Source organism: Episyrphus balteatus, chromosome 1 (genome assembly GCF_945859705.1).
Source record: "Episyrphus balteatus chromosome 1, idEpiBalt1.1, whole genome shotgun sequence".
NCBI lineage: Eukaryota > Metazoa > Arthropoda > Insecta > Diptera > Syrphidae > Episyrphus > Episyrphus balteatus.
Genome location: NC_079134.1, coordinates 59,425,361 through 59,445,968, shown reverse-complemented (window position 1 = coordinate 59,445,968; position 20,608 = coordinate 59,425,361). Strand labels below are relative to the sequence as shown.

The window sequence follows — 20,608 nt, the reverse complement described above, 5'->3', positions numbered from 1 at the left end:
AAAATGAGACGTAACTAATTACAATTAGTTACGCGTAACTATAAGGGTAACTTACTCGGAGTAACTTACGTTACTCTGCTGCCCTATCGTCACTTGTGTCCTATTCTTCGCTGAAAATCTCTTCCTCGCTGACAGACTGCTCTTCGTTGGCTGGCTAGGCCGTCTCCATGTTGTCATCTGCTTGGTTTTCCTTGTCTAGTTCTCCTTCTTTGTTCCATTGGATAAAACTTCTCAATGTCATATTTAATCTGGGACTATATTCAGGTCACAGGTCATTATTGATTTTTTGAAGGAGTTCCTCAAGTGCAATAAATGCGGTTTCGGGATTTAAACGATCGCCCATTGTCTTAATTACTTTTATGTTTTATTGTTTTAAGTTTATGATAATGTTTAACTGCACACACAATATTAAAAAAAAATATCGCGCGTGCATTAACCAGCAGCTTAAAGTGCTGTAAAAGGTGAGACTGTAAAAGACAGCCCTATTACTGGTCGAAACAGCCCCTTCCACACCCACAAAGTGAACTATTGCTGTATTTGGAGTAGTAATTCTGTTACTATGTTCCACGGGGGAAGCATCCTTTCTTTTCCTTTCCGTTGAGCTAACTTTTGTCACTGGCGACAGCTGCGACATCTACCGACACTTGAAAGTATATTCCCGTTCGATTTTCATTATATTCGTTAGCTTTGTCCATGTTTGTTTTTCAAGTTCTCTAACATTGAGGATTGCTTTAGGATCACACGTTAAGCAACCCCACCACGACAAGGTCAACTCATAGGAAGCTGGCCACTTTATCCAGTCTGGGCATATTTTCTCCTCAAACACATTTAACACTTCAGTCATTATAAGACTTACGCTTGATTGCGCCTACCCAACTTCATGGTCCTTCCAACTCTTTTTTGGTAGCCGCCTTCTGCAAGGTAACGTAGGGCGCAGCAAGTTTAATTTTTGGGGGCACACCAAATTTTTTTTTTAACTGGGGAGAAGGAAATGGAAAGAACATTCAACAAGTATTTGAATGCTTCTTTATTCACTTGATAGTGTTGATGACATCTGAAAAAAGTTGAATTGATAATTTACATTTACCTCCTAAAATGCTTTACATAAAACATGTCTTACGATGGCTTACCTCTACTTTTAAAAAAAGTAAACAATAAACAACTCACTCATCTGTCAAAAATATGTCTTAGCTATGTTCATTGTGAAGTAGTTCTGAACTGTTCCGAATTATTTTGAATTGTTTCGGTTTTATTCTTTTTGTGTTCTGAAATATTAATTTAACCTTTTTTTCTTAAAAAAATACTCCAAATACACAAAAAGTATTTAATTAAATTGTTAAACTAAAAAACAAAATGCCATTTTTGTTGGAAAACAGATTGAAAATTATAATTTATTTCAAATGCTATTCGTCGGTGTAACCAGAAAAGTGTGTAACTCCAAATTTTCTGAAAATTAGATTTGAATGCCATCTGTCAGTCAAACCTGATATCTACCGTTCCTTAAACTGAGAATCCCTTTAAAGTTCATAGTTTTTATTTTATTAGCAAATTAGAAAATGGAAACTCATACAAATGCCTTCAAAACGATGAGGTTTTAATGCTCTCCTATAAAATTTGTTAAAATGGAGTTACACACTTTTCTAGTTTCACCGACGTATTACATTTTTTTTTTTTGATGTTTTGTATTGCTTCAAAACTGAATCAGCACTTAGTAAAATAAAACTTAAAAAAACACGCTGCTTAAAGTCTCATTAAAAATGAATTTCAAGTCAATCTTAAAAACGATGAGTTCTCTTAGACTTGTTCAGATGATGTATTTAGTTCTACTTGTCTTTTCAATGAACGCTTCTTTTTTTCGAAATGTCATCCCAAACTCGAAGTGAAATTTTCATTCACGTGAAACTCGCAATTGCTTTTTAAATTCCACGTGAGCAAATTTTTTTCGGGTGAATTGCATTCCGGGTAGAGCTCATAATAGGGGTGAGTAGGTTCTCTGATGAATTCCATAAAGTCTTTCTTTTGTAAAATAAATGTTATCTTCTTCGCTGGCTATAGGTCTTGTTTCGATTTAATCTAATCTTCTTTATCGACGTTTCACTTACACGCTTCTTCAGGACTAAGAAAAATAATTCTAAAAAAATGCTAAAAACGTATAGAATAAATACTTATCTTTAATCTTTTGATCTCCAATTGGTGGCTGTTAAAGGTTTTTTGTCTCGCTTCAATATTTCAAAATTCAATAAAAAATGTCTTGAAAAAGACGTTTTCTGTTATCGAAATTTCAAAACAGAAAACGTCTTTTTCAAGAAATTTAACCAGGTCCCAGTGCCCAATAAATTTTTAACAGCTGAAAATTTTTTATTCACCTCAATAGTGTAAAAAATTTTACACGGTGTTAACTATTTAACGCAATTCACACACGGCCTAAAAGCACACAATTTATATATTTTTTCAGCAAGGCTTCTGTAGGGATGCCATCAGATAGTGCTCAATAAATACTATAAGACCTCATCATTTGTTTATTTTTGACAAAAAGTGGACATTAGGGTGGACCAAAAAAAAATTATTTTTCATTATTTTTATTTGATCTACCGATTACTTGTTTTCTCGACACAAAATAATGCTACATTAATTTTTTCAGAATTTTTCGATGATGTTTAGGGGTTGCGCGCATCCCTTAAAGCTTTAATAATTTTTTAATCGAAAAGCTGTTTGAGTAAAAAGTATGGGTTATCAATAGATCCACTTACCTCAATTTTTCTTTTTTCGAAAAAAAATATTTTTGACTGATTCCCCCCGTTTAGGCGGGAGGGGAAATTTTCTAAAAAATGACTTAAAATAATAAAAAAAATATTAAAAAACAACGGCAACACTTACAGTTATGAGTGATACCTTTTTCAAAAGCTAGAACTGTACACTTAATTCTCATTTTCAAATAAATTAATTTCAATCAATGGTTTTTGAAATAATCGATTTTAATGTGTTTTTTTAATTTTGTTTCCCAATTTTTTTACTTTTAAATCGATTATTTCAAAAACCATTGATTGAAATATTTACATATTTATTTACAAATTAGAATTAAGTGTAAGCTTTTGAAAAAGGTATCACTCAAAACTGTAAGTGTTGCCGTTGTTTTTTAATATTTTTTTAAGTAATTTTTTAGAAAATTTTCCCTCCGGCCTAGATAGACCACCCCTCATATAGTAAAAAATGATCGTATTCAACTTCTCTACAAAATACCGTTATCAAATCTCGGCACCCAAGATGTAGTCCTCTCCCCCGTTTTACTTTCACTTGTTTTGGTGAGATCTTTTTTTAAAAATTATTTTTCTTTTATCAATTTAAAAAGAATTGAGCAAATTAAAGGTTTTAAAGTTTTTATAGCAAATTTAATGAAAAATACGTTGAGAATAATTTTAATCGTTATAAAAAACAGTAAAACATAGTTTTAAGGCTTTTTTTCAGCATTTATCACTAATTTGAGTTCTAACGCTTGGGAATCAGTCAAAAATATTTTTTTTTTTTGAAAAAAGAAAAATTGAGGTAAGTGGATCTATTGATATTCCATACTTTTTACTCAAACAGCTTTTCGATTAAAAAATTATTAAAGCTTTAAAAAAATTAAAAACTAAAAGAGCTTATTTTTTTTTAATAAAGGGGTGCGCGTGTTACATCAAGGCATTCACCATCTACCCTACATTTAGCTCAAGAAGTTTCGAACTCTATTCTGCAACCACACCAACGGAAGTAGAAAGGTGCTGACTAATTCCGTGCTGCTATTGCAGCAATTGCGTCGATGAACCTCTTTTGCTAAATCAATATAAATACTTAATGTTAACCTTAGAGAAAGTCAGTCTTTTTGTTTGATTTATATTATTACTTAACTCGCGCAACCCCTAAACATCATGGAAAAACTCTGACAAAATTAGAGTAGCTTTATTTTGTGTCCAGAAAACAAGTTATCGGTAGATCATATTAAAATAATGAAAACAAATTTGTTTGGTCCACCCTAGTGGACATGTGCCGTTTTTCCCCTGGACCCTTCAGTTACATAAGTTAAATTAGTTACTCGGAAAATGAGACGTAACTAATTACAATTAGTTACGCGTAACTATAAGGGTAACTTACTCGGAGTAACTTACGTTACTCTGCTGCCCTATCGTCACTTGTGTCCTATTCTTCGCTGAAAATCTCTTCCTCGCTGACAGACTGCTCTTCGTTGGCTGGCTAGGCCGTCTCCATGTTGTCATCTGCTTGGTTTTCCTTGTCTAGTTCTCCTTCTTTGTTCCATTGGATAAAACTTCTCAATGTCATATTTAATCTGGGACTATATTCAGGTCACAGGTCATTATTGATTTTTTGAAGGAGTTCCTCCAGTGCAATAAATGCGGTTTCGGGATTTAAACGATCGCCCATTGTCTTAATTACTTTTATGTTTTATTGTTTTAAGTTTATGATAATGCTTAACTGCACACACAATATTAAAAAAAAATATCGCGCGTGCATTAACCAGCAGCTTAAAGTGCTGTAAAAGGTGAGACTGTAAAAGACAGCCCTATTACTGGTCGAAACAGCCCCTTCCACACCCACAAAGTGAACTATTGCTGTATTTAGAGTAGTAATTCTGTTACTTTGTTCCACGGGGGAAGCATCCTTTCTTTTCCTTTCCGTTGAGCTAACTTTTGTCACTGGCGACAGCTGCGACATCTACCGACACTTGAAAGTATATTCCCGTTCGATTTTCATTATATTCGTTAGCTTTGTCCATGTTTGTTTTTCAAGTTCTCTAACATTGAGGATTGCTTTAGGATCACACGTTAAGCAACCCCACCACGACAAGGTCAACTCATAGGAAGCTGGCCACTTTATCCAGTCTGGGCATATTTTCTCCTCAAACACATTTAACACTTCAGTCATTATAAGACTTACGCTTGATTGCGCCTACCCAACTTCATGGTCCTTCCAACTCTTTTTTGGTAGCCGCCTTCTGCAAGGTAACGTAGGGCGCAGCAAGTTTAATTTTTGGGGGCACACCAAATTTTTTTTTTAACTGGGGAGAAGGAAATGGAAAGAACATTCAACAAGTATTTGAATGCTTCTTTATTCACTTGATAGTGTTGATGACATCTGAAAAAAGTTGAATTGATAATTTACATTTACCTCCTAAAATGCTTTACATAAAACATGTCTTACGATGGCTTACCTCTACTTTTAAAAAAAGTAAACAATAAACAACTCACTCATCTGTCAAAAATATGTCTTAGCTATGTTCATTGTGAAGTAGTTCTGAACTGTTCCGAATTATTTTGAATTGTTTCGGTTTTATTCTTTTTGTGTTCTGAAATATTAATTTAACCTTTTTTTCTTAAAAAAATACTCCAAATACACAAAAAGTATTTAATTAAATTGTTAAACTAAAAAACAAAATGCCATTTTTGTTGGAAAACAGATTGAAAATAATAATTTATTTCAAATGCTATTCGTCGGTGTAACCAGAAAAGTGTGTAACTCCAAATTTTCTGAAAATTAGATTTGAATGCCATCTGTCAGTCAAACCTGATATCTACCGTTCCTTAAACTGAGAATCCCTTTAAAGTTCATAGTTTTTATTTTATTAGCAAATTAGAAAATGGAAACTCATACAAATGCCTTCAAAACGATGAGGTTTTAATGCTCTCCTATAAAATTTGTTAAAATGGAGTTACACACTTTTCTAGTTTCACCGACGTATTACATTTTTTTTTTTTTGATGTTTTGTATTGCTTCAAAACTGAATCAGCACTTAGTAAAATAAAACTTAAAAAAACACGCTGCTTAAAGTCTCATTAAAAATGAATTTCAAGTCAATCTTAAAAACGATGAGTTCTCTTAGACTTGTTCAGATGATGTATTTAGTTCTACTTGTCTTTTCAATGAACGCTTCTTTTTTTCGAAATGTCATCCCAAACTCGAAGTGAAATTTTCATTCACGTGAAACTCGCAATTGCTTTTTAAATTCCACGTGAGCAAATTTTTTTCGGGTGAATTGCATTCCGGGTAGAGCTCATAATAGGGGTGAGTAGGTTCTCTGATGAATTCCATAAAGTCTTTCTTTTGTAAAATAAATGTTATCTTCTTCGCTGGCTATAGGTCTTGTTTCGATTTAATCTAATCTTCTTTATCGACGTTTCACTTACACGCTTCTTCAGGACTAAGAAAAATAATTCTAAAAAAATGCTAAAAACGTATAGAATAAATACTTATCTTTAATCTTTTGATCTCCAATTGGTGGCTGTTAAAGGTTTTTTGTCTCGCTTCAATATTTCAAAATTCAATAAAAAATGTCTTGAAAAAGACGTTTTCTGTTATCGAAATTTCAAAACAGAAAACGTCTTTTTCAAGAAATTTAACCAGGTCCCAGTGCCCAATAAATTTTTAACAGCTGAAAATTTTTTATTCACCTCAATAGTGTAAAAAATTTTACACGGTGTTAACTATTTAACGCAATTCACACACGGCCTAAAAGCACACAATTTATATATTTTTTCAGCAAGGCTTCTGTAGGGATGCCATCAGATAGTGCTCAATAAATACTATAAGACCTCATCATTTGTTTATTTTTGACAAAAAGTGGACATTAGGGTGGACCAAAAAAAAATTATTTTTCATTATTTTTATTTGATCTACCGATTACTTGTTTTCTCGACACAAAATAATGCTACATTAATTTTTTCAGAATTTTTCGATGATGTTTAGGGGTTGCGCGCATCCCTTAAAGCTTTAATAATTTTTTAATCGAAAAGCTGTTTGAGTAAAAAGTATGGGTTATCAATAGATCCACTTACCTCAATTTTTCTTTTTTCGAAAAAAAATATTTTTGACTGATTCCCCCCGTTTAGGCGGGAGGGGAAATTTTCTAAAAAATGACTTAAAATAATAAAAAAAATATTAAAAAACAACGGCAACACTTACAGTTATGAGTGATACCTTTTTCAAAAGCTAGAACTGTACACTTAATTCTCATTTTCAAATAAATTAATTTCAATCAATGGTTTTTGAAATAATCGATTTTAATGTGTTTTTTTAATTTTGTTTCCCAATTTTTTTACTTTTAAATCGATTATTTCAAAAACCATTGATTGAAATATTTACATATTTATTTACAAATTAGAATTAAGTGTAAGCTTTTGAAAAAGGTATCACTCAAAACTGTAAGTGTTGCCGTTGTTTTTTAATATTTTTTTAAGTAATTTTTTAGAAAATTTTCCCTCCGGCCTAGATAGACCACCCCTCATATAGTAAAAAATGATCGTATTCAACTTCTCTACAAAATACCGTTATCAAATCTCGGCACCCAAGATGTAGTCCTCTCCCCCGTTTTACTTTCACTTGTTTTGGTGAGATCTTTTTTTAAAAATTATTTTTCTTTTATCAATTTAAAAAGAATTGAGCAAATTAAAGGTTTTAAAGTTTTTATAGCAAATTTAATGAAAAATACGTTGAGAATAATTTTAATCGTTATAAAAAACAGTAAAACATAGTTTTAAGGCTTTTTTTCAGCATTTATCACTAATTTGAGTTCTAACGCTTGGGAATCAGTCAAAAATATTTTTTTTTTTTGAAAAAAGAAAAATTGAGGTAAGTGGATCTATTGATATTCCATACTTTTTACTCAAACAGCTTTTCGATTAAAAAATTATTAAAGCTTTAAAAAAATTAAAAACTAAAAGAGCTTATTTTTTTTTTAATAAAGGGGTGCGCGTGTTACATCAAGGCATTCACCATCTACCCTACATTTAGCTCAAGAAGTTTCGAACTCTATTCTGCAACCACAGCAACGGAAGTAGAAAGGTGCTGACTAATTCCGTGCTGCTATTGCAGCAATTGCGTCGATGAACCTCTTTTGCTAAATCAATATAAATACTTAATGTTAACCTTAGAGAAAGTCAGTCTTTTTGTTTGATTTATATTATTACTTAACTCGCGCAACCCCTAAACATCATCGAAAAACTCTGATAAAATTAGAGTAGCTTTATTTTGTGTCCAGAAAACAAGTTATCGGTAGATCATATTAAAATAATGAAAACAAATTTGTTTGGTCCACCCTAGTGGACATGTGCCGTTTTTCCCCTGGACCCTTCAGTTACATAAGTTAAATTAGTTACTCGGAAAATGAGACGTAACTAATTACAATTAGTTACGCGTAACTATAAGGGTAACTTACTCGGAGTAACTTACGTTACTCTGCTGCCCTATCGTCACTTGTGTCCTATTCTTCGCTGAAAATCTCTTCCTCGCTGACAGACTGCTCTTCGTTGGCTGGCTAGGCCGTCTCCATGTTGTCATCTGCTTGGTTTTCCTTGTCTAGTTCTCCTTCTTTGTTCCATTGGATAAAACTTCTCAATGTCATATTTAATCTGGGACTATATTCAGGTCACAGGTCATTATTGATTTTTTGAAGGAGTTCCTCAAGTGCAATAAATGCGGTTTCGGGATTTAAACGATCGCCCATTGTCTTAATTACTTTTATGTTTTATTGTTTTAAGTTTATGATAATGTTTAACTGCACACACAATATTAAAAAAAAATATCGCGCGTGCATTAACCAGCAGCTTAAAGTGCTGTAAAAGGTGAGACTGTAAAAGACAGCCCTATTACTGGTCGAAACAGCCCCTTCCACACCCACAAAGTGAACTATTGCTGTATTTGGAGTAGTAATTCTGTTACTATGTTCCACGGGGGAAGCATCCTTTCTTTTCCTTTCCGTTGAGCTAACTTTTGTCACTGGCGACAGCTGCGACATCTACCGACACTTGAAAGTATATTCCCGTTCGATTTTCATTATATTCGTTAGCTTTGTCCATGTTTGTTTTTCAAGTTCTCTAACATTGAGGATTGCTTTAGGATCACACGTTAAGCAACCCCACCACGACAAGGTCAACTCATAGGAAGCTGGCCACTTTATCCAGTCTGGGCATATTTTCTCCTCAAACACATTTAACACTTCAGTCATTATAAGACTTACGCTTGATTGCGCCTACCCAACTTCATGGTCCTTCCAACTCTTTTTTGGTAGCCGCCTTCTGCAAGGTAACGTAGGGCGCAGCAAGTTTAATTTTTGGGGGCACACCAAATTTTTTTTTTAACTGGGGAGAAGGAAATGGAAAGAACATTCAACAAGTATTTGAATGCTTCTTTATTCACTTGATAGTGTTGATGACATCTGAAAAAAGTTGAATTGATAATTTACATTTACCTCCTAAAATGCTTTACATAAAACATGTCTTACGATGGCTTACCTCTACTTTTAAAAAAAGTAAACAATAAACAACTCACTCATCTGTCAAAAATATGTCTTAGCTATGTTCATTGTGAAGTAGTTCTGAACTGTTCCGAATTATTTTGAATTGTTTCGGTTTTATTCTTTTTGTGTTCTGAAATATTAATTTAACCTTTTTTTCTTAAAAAAATACTCCAAATACACAAAAAGTATTTAATTAAATTGTTAAACTAAAAAACAAAATGCCATTTTTGTTGGAAAACAGATTGAAAATTATAATTTATTTCAAATGCTATTCGTCGGTGTAACCAGAAAAGTGTGTAACTCCAAATTTTCTGAAAATTAGATTTGAATGCCATCTGTCAGTCAAACCTGATATCTACCGTTCCTTAAACTGAGAATCCCTTTAAAGTTCATAGTTTTTATTTTATTAGCAAATTAGAAAATGGAAACTCATACAAATGCCTTCAAAACGATGAGGTTTTAATGCTCTCCTATAAAATTTGTTAAAATGGAGTTACACACTTTTCTAGTTTCACCGACGTATTACATTTTTTTTTTTTGATGTTTTGTATTGCTTCAAAACTGAATCAGCACTTAGTAAAATAAAACTTAAAAAAACACGCTGCTTAAAGTCTCATTAAAAATGAATTTCAAGTCAATCTTAAAAACGATGAGTTCTCTTAGACTTGTTCAGATGATGTATTTAGTTCTACTTGTCTTTTCAATGAACGCTTCTTTTTTTCGAAATGTCATCCCAAACTCGAAGTGAAATTTTCATTCACGTGAAACTCGCAATTGCTTTTTAAATTCCACGTGAGCAAATTTTTTTCGGGTGAATTGCATTCCGGGTAGAGCTCATAATAGGGGTGAGTAGGTTCTCTGATGAATTCCATAAAGTCTTTCTTTTGTAAAATAAATGTTATCTTCTTCGCTGGCTATAGGTCTTGTTTCGATTTAATCTAATCTTCTTTATCGACGTTTCACTTACACGCTTCTTCAGGACTAAGAAAAATAATTCTAAAAAAATGCTAAAAACGTATAGAATAAATACTTCTCTTTAATCTTTTGATCTCCAATTGGTGGCTGTTAAAGGTTTTTTGTCTCGCTTCAATATTTCAAAATTCAATAAAAAATGTCTTGAAAAAGACGTTTTCTGTTATCGAAATTTCAAAACAGAAAACGTCTTTTTCAAGAAATTTAACCAGGTCCCAGTGCCCAATAAATTTTTAACAGCTGAAAATTTTTTATTCACCTCAATAGTGTAAAAAATTTTACACGGTGTTAACTATTTAACGCAATTCACACACGGCCTAAAAGCACACAATTTATATATTTTTTCAGCAAAGCTTCTGTGAGATGCCATCAGATAGTGCTCAATAAATACTATAAGATCTCATCATTTGTTTATTTTTGACAAAAAGTGGACATTAGGGTGGACCAAAAAAAAATTATTTTTCATTATTTTTATTTGATCTACCGATAACTTGTTTTCTCGACACAAAATAATGCTACATTAATTTTTTCAGAATTTTTCGATGATGTTTAGGGGTTGCGCGCATCCCTTTATTAAAAAAAAAGCTATTTTAGTTTTTAATTTTCTTAAAGCTTTAATAATTTTTTAATCGAAAAGCTGTTTGAGTAAAAAGTATGGGTTATCAATAGATCCACTTACCTCAATTTTTCTTTTTTCGAAAAAAAATATTTTTGACTGATTCCCCCCGTTTAGGCGGGAGGGGAAATTTTCTAAAAAATGACTTAAAATAATAAAAAAAATATTAAAAAACAACGGCAACACTTACAGTTATGAGTGATACCTTTTTCAAAAGCTAGAACTGTACACTTAATTCTCATTTTCAAATAAATTAATTTCAATCAATGGTTTTTGAAATAATCGATTTTAATGTGTTTTTTTAATTTTGTTTCCCAATTTTTTTACTTTTAAATCGATTATTTCAAAAACCATTGATTGAAATATTTACATATTTATTTACAAATTAGAATTAAGTGTAAGCTTTTGAAAAAGGTATCACTCAAAACTGTAAGTGTTGCCGTTGTTTTTTAATATTTTTTTAAGTCATTTTTTAGAAAATTTCCCCTCCGGCCTAAACGGGGGGAGATAGACCACCCCTCATATAGTAAAAAATGATCGTATTCAACTTCTCTACAAAATACCGTTATCAAATCTCGGCACCCAAGATGTAGTCCTCTCCCCCGTTTTACTTTCACTTGTTTTGGTGAGATCTTTTTTTAAAAATTATTTTTCTTTTATCAATTTAAAAAGAATTGAGCAAATTAAAGGTTTTAAAGTTTTTATAGCAAATTTAATGAAAAATACGTTGAGAATAATTTTAATCGTTATAAAAAACAGTAAAACATAGTTTTAAGGCTTTTTTTCAGCATTTATCACTAATTTGAGTTCTAACGCTTGGGAATCAGTCAAAAATATTTTTTTTTTTGAAAAAAGAAAAATTGAGGTAAGTGGATCTATTGATATTCCATACTTTTTACTCAAACAGCTTTTCGATTAAAAAATTATTAAAGCTTTAAAAAAATTAAAAACTAAAAGAGCTTATTTTTTTTTAATAAAGGGGTGCGCGTGTTACATCAAGGCATTCACCATCTACCCTACATTTAGCTCAAGAAGTTTCGAACTCTATTCTGCAACCACACCAACGGAAGTAGAAAGGTGCTGACTAATTCCGTGCTGCTATTGCAGCAATTGAGTCGATGAACCTCTTTTGCTAAATCAATATAAATACTTAATGTTAACCTTAGAGAAAGTCAGTCTTTTTGTTTGATTTATATTATTACTTAACTCGCGCAACCCCTAAACATCATGGAAAAACTCTGACAAAATTAGAGTAGCTTTATTTTGTGTCCAGAAAACAAGTTATCGGTAGATCATATTAAAATAATGAAAACAAATTTGTTTGGTCCACCCTAGTGGACATGTGCCGTTTTTCCCCTGGACCCTTCAGTTACATAAGTTAAATTAGTTACTCGGAAAATGAGACGTAACTAATTACAATTAGTTACGCGTAACTATAAGGGTAACTTACTCGGAGTAACTTACGTTACTCTGCTGCCCTATCGTCACTTGTGTCCTATTCTTCGCTGAAAATCTCTTCCTCGCTGACAGACTGCTCTTCGTTGGCTGGCTAGGCCGTCTCCATGTTGTCATCTGCTTGGTTTTCCTTGTCTAGTTCTCCTTCTTTGTTCCATTGGATAAAACTTCTCAATGTCATATTTAATCTGGGACTATATTCAGGTCACAGGTCATTATTGATTTTTTGAAGGAGTTCCTCCAGTGCAATAAATGCGGTTTCGGGATTTAAACGATCGCCCATTGTCTTAATTACTTTTATGTTTTATTGTTTTAAGTTTATGATAATGCTTAACTGCACACACAATATTAAAAAAAAATATCGCGCGTGCATTAACCAGCAGCTTAAAGTGCTAGCTCTTTTAATTAAGATTTTGTTTTATTACCACAGGGTAATAAAACTTAAGCCAATTTTCAGGTAATCCTTCTTTGGTAGAAAAAAAGGCTTTTCTGGGGATTACGGTCCTTGGTTGTTTTAATTTCAATATTTATCCGCGGCATGTCTGTTTGCGTCGAATTGAATTAAACTGAGGTTTGTACGAGAAAAGAAAAAAAAAATCGCAATTTTCAAAAAAAAAAAAAAATACTAATATATTTATTAAAAAATAAAATATTAAAAATCAACATTTACCCGTGCTATACTTTTTAAAACACTAAATTCATTTTTAAATTTAATTGGACTTTAATTGTATTAAAAATATCTCAAAGTTTCCAGGCCTCCAGGAGCAAAAGCAGAAGGAGGTAGAAGAGATAGACTTTGTCGCTATGAAATCGTTCATACTCGTCCACAAGAAATCGATTCTAAATGCGGAAGATCAGGTGCACCAATCAGCTTGCAAGCAAATTATTTCCGATTACTTACCACTCCGACTTGGCGGATATATCAATACCATGTTGATTTTTCTCCTGATATTGAATTACGTCGTGTTCGAGGAGGAATTCTTTCAGAACATAAGGGATTATTTGGTGGCTACATTTACGATGGTATGAAAATGTTTAGCACAACCAAGTTGCGTGAAGATTTGATAAAATTGGAAACAACAAGTAAATCTGGAGAAAAATATATGATAACTGTTAAATACGTTGGAGTTATTTCTATGAAAGAATGGCAATCACTACAAATCCTAAATTTAATCCTTCGTCGTGCAATGGAAGGTCTTAAGTTACAATTAGTTGGAAGAAACTTCTTCGATGCTGTTGCTAAAGTATGGTTATGATTATTTTATACATATGTTTTTGTGTAATGTTATCATTTTAGATTGATTTGCGAGAACATCGAATGCAACTTTGGCCTGGTTATCAGACATCTATAAGACAACACGAACAAGATATATTGTTGTGCACTGAAATTACACACAAAGTAATGCGAACTGAAACTGTTTATGATATCTTGATGAAATGCACACAGGAATCTCGCGATTTTCAAGAAAATTTCAAAAAACATGTACTAGGTACAGTAGTTTAATAATAATTATATTTTTTTTTTTCTACTACGTAAATAACTAACCCTGTTGTTTTTTTCATTTAGGTCTTACTGTATTGACCGACTATAACAATAAAACTTACAGAATCAACGATATTGATTTCGCTGCAAATCCAAAGAAAACTTTCAAATGCAAAGAGAAAGATATGTCCTTCATCGACTACTATTATCAGGTACAAAAATTTGGCACCCTTTAATTTTTCTTTTATTTAAAGATAAAATAATTATTGTGCGTTTATCTTTTTTTTGCTCTGAGCGATGATAACAGAGCTGTTAGCAGATTATATATATAAGCTCAGAGCTAAAATGTTTTGTTGTTTGTCTTTGGCTTTTTTGGTCGCAATGGTTGTAGCAATGAAGCAATAAGTAAACATTAGCTTTTCCCGATGTTTCGACAGGGGTTGCTGTCTTCTTCAGGGGAACTTTATTTTATCAAACAAAAAAAAAAAAAAAAAAAAAAAAAACAAATAATTTATTAACAATTGTGTAACAACTTTAAACGATATTCAAAACTTACTTTACATACAAAATATAACAAAAATATACATTAAAAGCAAACATTTTAAAAAAGAACTAAAAATGAGAAAAGTACACTTCAAAATGAAGTTAAGGAGTAATATCACCTTGTAAACCATGAAATCGAGCGTCATTTTCATTAGCGTATAAAACAAAGAAGAAATATTATTTTCTTTTGGTGTTTGTTTAGTTTAATTAAGTATATTAATAGGTAACAGAATAGGCTAATGTTAAATTTTTTAATGATGTGAAATTTTTTAAATGGCGGTGTAGTCCAGGATGATAGTAAAATCCTGTGCTCCCATCGGGCGACCAACTAACTCGTACAATTTTTAACCGATTGGGCTGAAATTTTGTGTGGAGCTTAAAAATACTATTCTCTAGTGAAGTACGTAGGATTTTTTTGAAATATTAATTTTTAAAGAAATGGCATTAGTTTGAAAAAAATTATTTCATTCCAAAAAACAAAATTCGTTGAAAAAAGACCAAAAAATCCTACGTACTTCACTAGAGAATAGTATTTTTAAGCTCCACACAAAATTTCAGCCCAATCGGTTAAAAATTGTACGAGTTAGTTGGTCGCCCGATGGGAGCACAGGATTTTACTATCATCCTGGACTACACCGCCATTTAAAAAATTTCACATCATTAAAAAATTTAACATTAGCCTATTCTGTTACCTATTAATATACTTAATTAAACTAAACAAACACCAAAAGAAAATAATATTTCTTCTTTGTTTTATACGCTAATGAAAATGACGCTCGATTTCGTGGTTTACAAGGTGATATTACCCCTTAAGTCTTATTACAAAAAAAAAAAAATATTTTTGACATTTACTATGAGACAAGAGAACAATATACGGATGATAGTTTTGTGTGTCGAGCTTTCGATTCATGTTGTTTTTGTTATTACTGATGTGCAGTGTTCGCAGTCTATATAGTTTAGACGTATGTATGTCGTTCAGTCTGGAGAACCTTGACATCTTCGAAGTCCGGAGTATGGCAACATTCAATTGCATGGCTGGCTAATGCAATTTTTCCAGGGTTGTTGGATTTGATGTCCGACTTGTGGTTGGACATGCGTTGGCGGAGAAATTGTTTTGTTGTGCCAATGTAGCACAAATTGCATTGTTCATTAGGTTTTCCTTTGCAGTTAATCTTGTAGATGGCATCTGTGGCTTTATATTTTTCTGTTTTGTTTTTAAGTTTTGTGAAGATATGGCTGAGTGTCATGTTGGGCCTATAAGCCATAAGTACATTTTTGGTTTTGTTGATGACATTTTTTTTGAAATTTTCCGTTAAGCCAGGTACAAAAATAATGCTGTTGCAGTAGCCAGTCGGAAGATCATCTTTTTTGGTTTTAGGAGTTTTGTTCATATGTTTGAAGAGAAGGCTGCGTATTAGGGTAGAAGGGAACCCGTTGTCTCTCAACATTTTAATAATTTTTTCTTCGTTTGTTCTGTGAAAACTAGTGTCACTTAGCGTGAAAATCTTACTTATTAAGTTGGAAGCTGTATTTAAAATTATGTGCTTCGGATGGTTGGAACGAAAATTGATTACTGATGCCGTGTCTTTTTGGTGCCAATTGAACATAAGAAAATTGTTTTGCCGCCGAATTTTTACATCAAGAAAAGCTATTTTACAAATTGTCTCCATTTCAATTGTGAATTGTATCTTAGGATGTAAACCGTTTTTTCAAAGCACTCTTCAAGTAAATAGTCAGTAAATAATTCTATTGAATTTATTGAAAAAGCGAAACTTGTAAAATTTCAAAATAATGATGTTTTAGTTTCATACGATGTTGTTTCACTTTTTACCAACATTCCTACACTGTTAGCTATAACTATGTATTATTAAAAAATAAAACTTAGCCAAAGCAAGTTCCTTGAAAATCTTGATTTTTGTCTCAAGGATAACAATTATTTACAATGTATAAAGACGACATTTATAAACAAATTTTCGGAATGCCCATGTGTAATCCACTATCACCTACAGACTTAGTACTCGACTACGATACCTTGCCATATTATTAGGCCCAAGGGAAAAAATACAATTTTTGGTTCTTGTTGCTGAACTTTTAAAGTTTTTGTCGAAATATCTCGAATTCTCTCTCATTTACTTACACTTATCATGTAGATACGGATTGACTAAAAAAAGTTAAAGAATTGATCCTTTTTCATAAAAAATTACGTACAAAAGGGGAAAAGCTCCAAAAGACATTTTCTATGAAATTCATGCCTAGAAAATTACCAGACCAGCGTATAAAACAAAGAAGAAATATTATTTTCTTTTGGTGTTTGTTTAGTTTAATAAAGTATATTAATGGGTAACCGAATAGGCTAATGTTAAATTTTTTAATGATGTGAAATTTTTTAAATGGCGGTGTAGTTCATGGTGATAGTAAAATCCTGTGCTACCATCGGGCGACCAACTAACTCCTACAGTTTTTTACCGATTTTGCTGAAATTTTTTGAAATATTAAAATTTAACGATTTTATGGTCTTTTTTTCAACGAATTTTGTATTTGGAATGAAATAATTTTTTCAAACTAATGCAATTTCTTTAAAAATTAATATTTCAAAAAAATCCTACGTACTTCACTAGAGAATAGTATTTTTAAGCTCCACACAAAATTTCAGCCCAATCGGTACAAAACTGTAGAAGTTAGTTGGTCGCCCGATGGGAGCACAGGATTTTACTATCATCCTGAACTACACCGCCATTTAAAAAATTTCACATCATTAAGGGGTTATATCTAGTTGTAAGTGCAAAAAAAACCTTCTTTTTTGTGAAGAGGCATTTAATTATATAAACATAAAGAATACATATCTATATAGAAAATTTAATGTATTAAAAGAATTCGCTGTGTATTTAAAAAAATATTGGGTTCTGTTATTTTTGTAGTAGATCTCCTAGACGACCTCCAAAAAAAAGGTGTCTGGCGGTGAGCAAAATTTCTCCGAAACGGCTGGAGTAATCGGCTTGAAATTTTTACACAATTTTCTTAGATACTTTTGTCAGGTAATGAACGAAGGAAACAGGTTTTTCACAATAATTCGATTTTTTAAGCCACTTTAAAGTGTAAATTTTCGTGAAAAAAACGATTTTTTTCTTTGGGAAACCGCCATTTTGTCGAAAATCAAAATTTTGACTATTCCTTCGTTCATTACCTGTCTTCGACTATCTTAAAATGAATCTTTTGGTTTTTTTAATTTTAACCATTTTCTTGGAGGTCGTCTAGGAGATCTACTACAAAAATAACGGTACCCAATATTTTTTTAAATACACAGCGAATTCTTTTAATACATTAAATTTGCTATATAGATATGTATTCTTTATGTTTATATAATTAAATGCATCTTCACAAAAAATCCACAAAAAAGAAGGTTTTTTTGCACTTACAACTAGATATAACCCCTTAAAAAATTTAACATTAGCCTATTCTGTTACCTATTAATATACTAAATTATACTAAACAAACACCAAAAGAAAATAATATTTCTTCTTTGTTTTATACGCTGATGAATATAACGCTCGATTTCATGATTTACAAGGTGTTATTACCCCTTAAGTTAAAAAAGTGCGAAAAACTTTCATTTTAGAAATTTTAGGGTACATGTGCTATTTATTTTGTCGCCACTGTAGATACGGATTGACTTAAAAAAAAGTTGGGAACATACTGTGAATAATCGAAAAAAGTGGAGAAGATTAAAATCTTGTATTCCTTTGGCTTTTTTGATTAATCTTCCTGATGCCGTGTCTTTTTGGTGCCAATTGAACATAAGAAAATTGTTTTGCCGCCGAATTTTTACATCAAGAAAAGCTATTTTACAAATTGTCTCCATTTCGATTGTGAATTGTATCTTAGGATGAAAACCGTTTTTTTCAAAGAACTCTTCAAGTAAATAGTCAGTAAATAATTCTTTTGAACTTATTGAAAAAGCGAAACTTGTGAAATTTCAAAATAATGATGTTTTATTTTCATACGATGTTGTTTCACTTTTTACCAACATTCCTACAATGTTAGCTGTAGCTATGTATTATTAAAAAACAAAACTTAGCCAAAGCAAGTTCCTTGAAAATCTTGATTTTTGTCTCAAGGATAACAATTATTTACAATGTATGCCCAATGCCCATGGGTAATCCACTATCACCTAATCGAAAAAAAAAATTTTATGTTGCTGAATTTTTAAAGTTTTATGTACAGTACCTACACTAAGGTGCAAAACTGTCCCAAGCAATAGGTATTTTGCTTTGACATTTTATATTATTTTTGTGTAAGCGTTTTGGGAATTAAGACTTTTATAATCTTAAAGGTCACCAAAAAGACAATTACTAATAACAAACAGCTAACCGTTATCTGCAAAGTTCGATGAAAAAAGACAGGATTTCATTGGGACAGTTTTGCAACGACTGAGAAAAGACGAATGTTTTGGTTTACTACTGCTTACTACTTCACTAAAACTAGTTGCTCACCTTCAGATTTAGTTTATATTTACTCTATGTAAACTAAACTTCCATTTTCAGCTGATTTATTAAATTAAATTTAAATAATTGTATAAATGAAACCATTTACAAAATCGTAAACAAAACCATACTATATAAATTAAAAGAAAGAGATTCCGCTAGAAAAATTGCACGAATATTACAGTAAAACAAGAGCTCTGTGCTGAGAATAAGATAGACATTTTAAAATGAGCTGAAAAAGAATATTGGAGGAAGACTTAGGGTATTGAGCTCTGCAGATACTCGACGATTTATCAGATAACTTGGTACAGAGTATGCAACTTTGGTTTCAAATGCATCAGGACTAGTTCGCAGAGACACTGGCGAGACATTAAGCAAGTAGACAGTTCAACGAGCCCACATTCTGCTGATTTTAGAGTCTTGGAAAAAGAAAAAGCCTTCGCTTTCGAAGAAAAATATTAAAGCTCGACTTGGGTTCGTGAAGAAGTATGTGTAGTGAACAGATAATGATTGGATTCGTGTCATTTGGTCAGATAAGACATATTAATAGATATTCTACACATGGAAGGAAATGGAACTGTCCACAGTTCATATCTCTTTACAAACTCAAGTCAAGTTTTAATATTTTTCTTCGAAAGCAAAGGCCTTTCTTTTCTACAAGACTCTAAAATCAGCAGAATGTGGGCTCGTTGAACTGTCTACTTGCTTAATGTCTCGCCAGTGTCTCTGCGAACTAGTCCTGATGCATTTGAAACCAAAGTTGCATACTCTGTACCAAGTTATCTGATAAATCGTCGAGTATCTGCAGAGCTCAATACCCTAAGTTTTCCTCCAATATTCTTTTTCAGCTCATTTTAAAATGTCTATCTTATTCTCAGCACAGAGCTCTTGTTTTACTGTAATATTCGTGCAATTTTTCTAGCGGAATCTCTTTCTTTTAATTTATATAGTATGGTTTTGTTTACGATTTTGTAAATGGTTTCATTTATACAATTATTTAAATTTAATTTAATAAATCAGCTGAAAATGGAAGTTTAGTTTACATAGAGTAAATATAAACTAAATCTGATGGTGAGCAACCAGTTTTAGTGAAGTAGTAAGCAGTAGTAAACCAAAACATTCGTCTTTTCTCAGTCGTTGCAAAACTGTCCCAATGAAATCCTGTCTTTTTTCATCGAACTTTGCAGATAACGGTTAGCTGTTTGTTATTAGTAATTGTCTTTTTGGTGACCTTTAAGATTATAAAAGTCTTAATTCCCAAAACGCTTACACAAAAATAATATAAAATGTCAAAGCAAAATACCTATTGCTTGGGACAGTTTTGCACTTTAGTGTATATTATTAGGCCCAAGGGAAAAAAAATACAATTTTTTGGTTTTTGTTGCTGAACTTGTAAAGTTTTTATTGAAATATTTCAAATTTTTTTTGTCTCATTTACTTACACTTATAATGTAGATACGGATTGACTTAAAATAGTTAAGAATTTATAAACTTTGATAAAATATAACGTGCAAAGAGAATAAGCTCCAAAAGACATTTTCTATGGAATTCTTGACTGGAAAATTTGCAGACTGGTCCAATACTTAAATTTTTGTATCGAGGAATAACGTGACATTCTTAACTTTATGGCAAAAGCCCCATCTTTCATCAATACAAAAGCTCTGATCGTTTTATTCACAGTATGTTTCCAACTTTTTTTTAAGTCAATCCGTATCTACGTGATAAGTGAAAGTAAATGAGACAGCAAAAAATTTGAGATGTTTCGACAAAAACTT

The 20,608-nt window shown here is 31.8% G+C and overlaps 1 protein-coding gene across 3 annotated transcripts in view; it reads left to right on the top strand.

Moving 5' to 3' along the window:
- The window catches only part of LOC129907441 (protein piwi), a 134,473-nt gene that overhangs the window by 65,304 nt on the left and 48,561 nt on the right, over positions 1–20,608 (top strand). For all 3 annotated transcript variants that reach the window (XM_055983680.1, XM_055983679.1, XM_055983678.1), the window contains 3 exons: positions 13,074–13,570; positions 13,624–13,816; positions 13,894–14,021. In XM_055983680.1, coding sequence (XP_055839655.1) covers positions 13,074–13,570; positions 13,624–13,816; positions 13,894–14,021 — 818 coding nt within the window. The remainder of the gene's footprint in view (positions 1–13,073; positions 13,571–13,623; positions 13,817–13,893; positions 14,022–20,608) is intronic.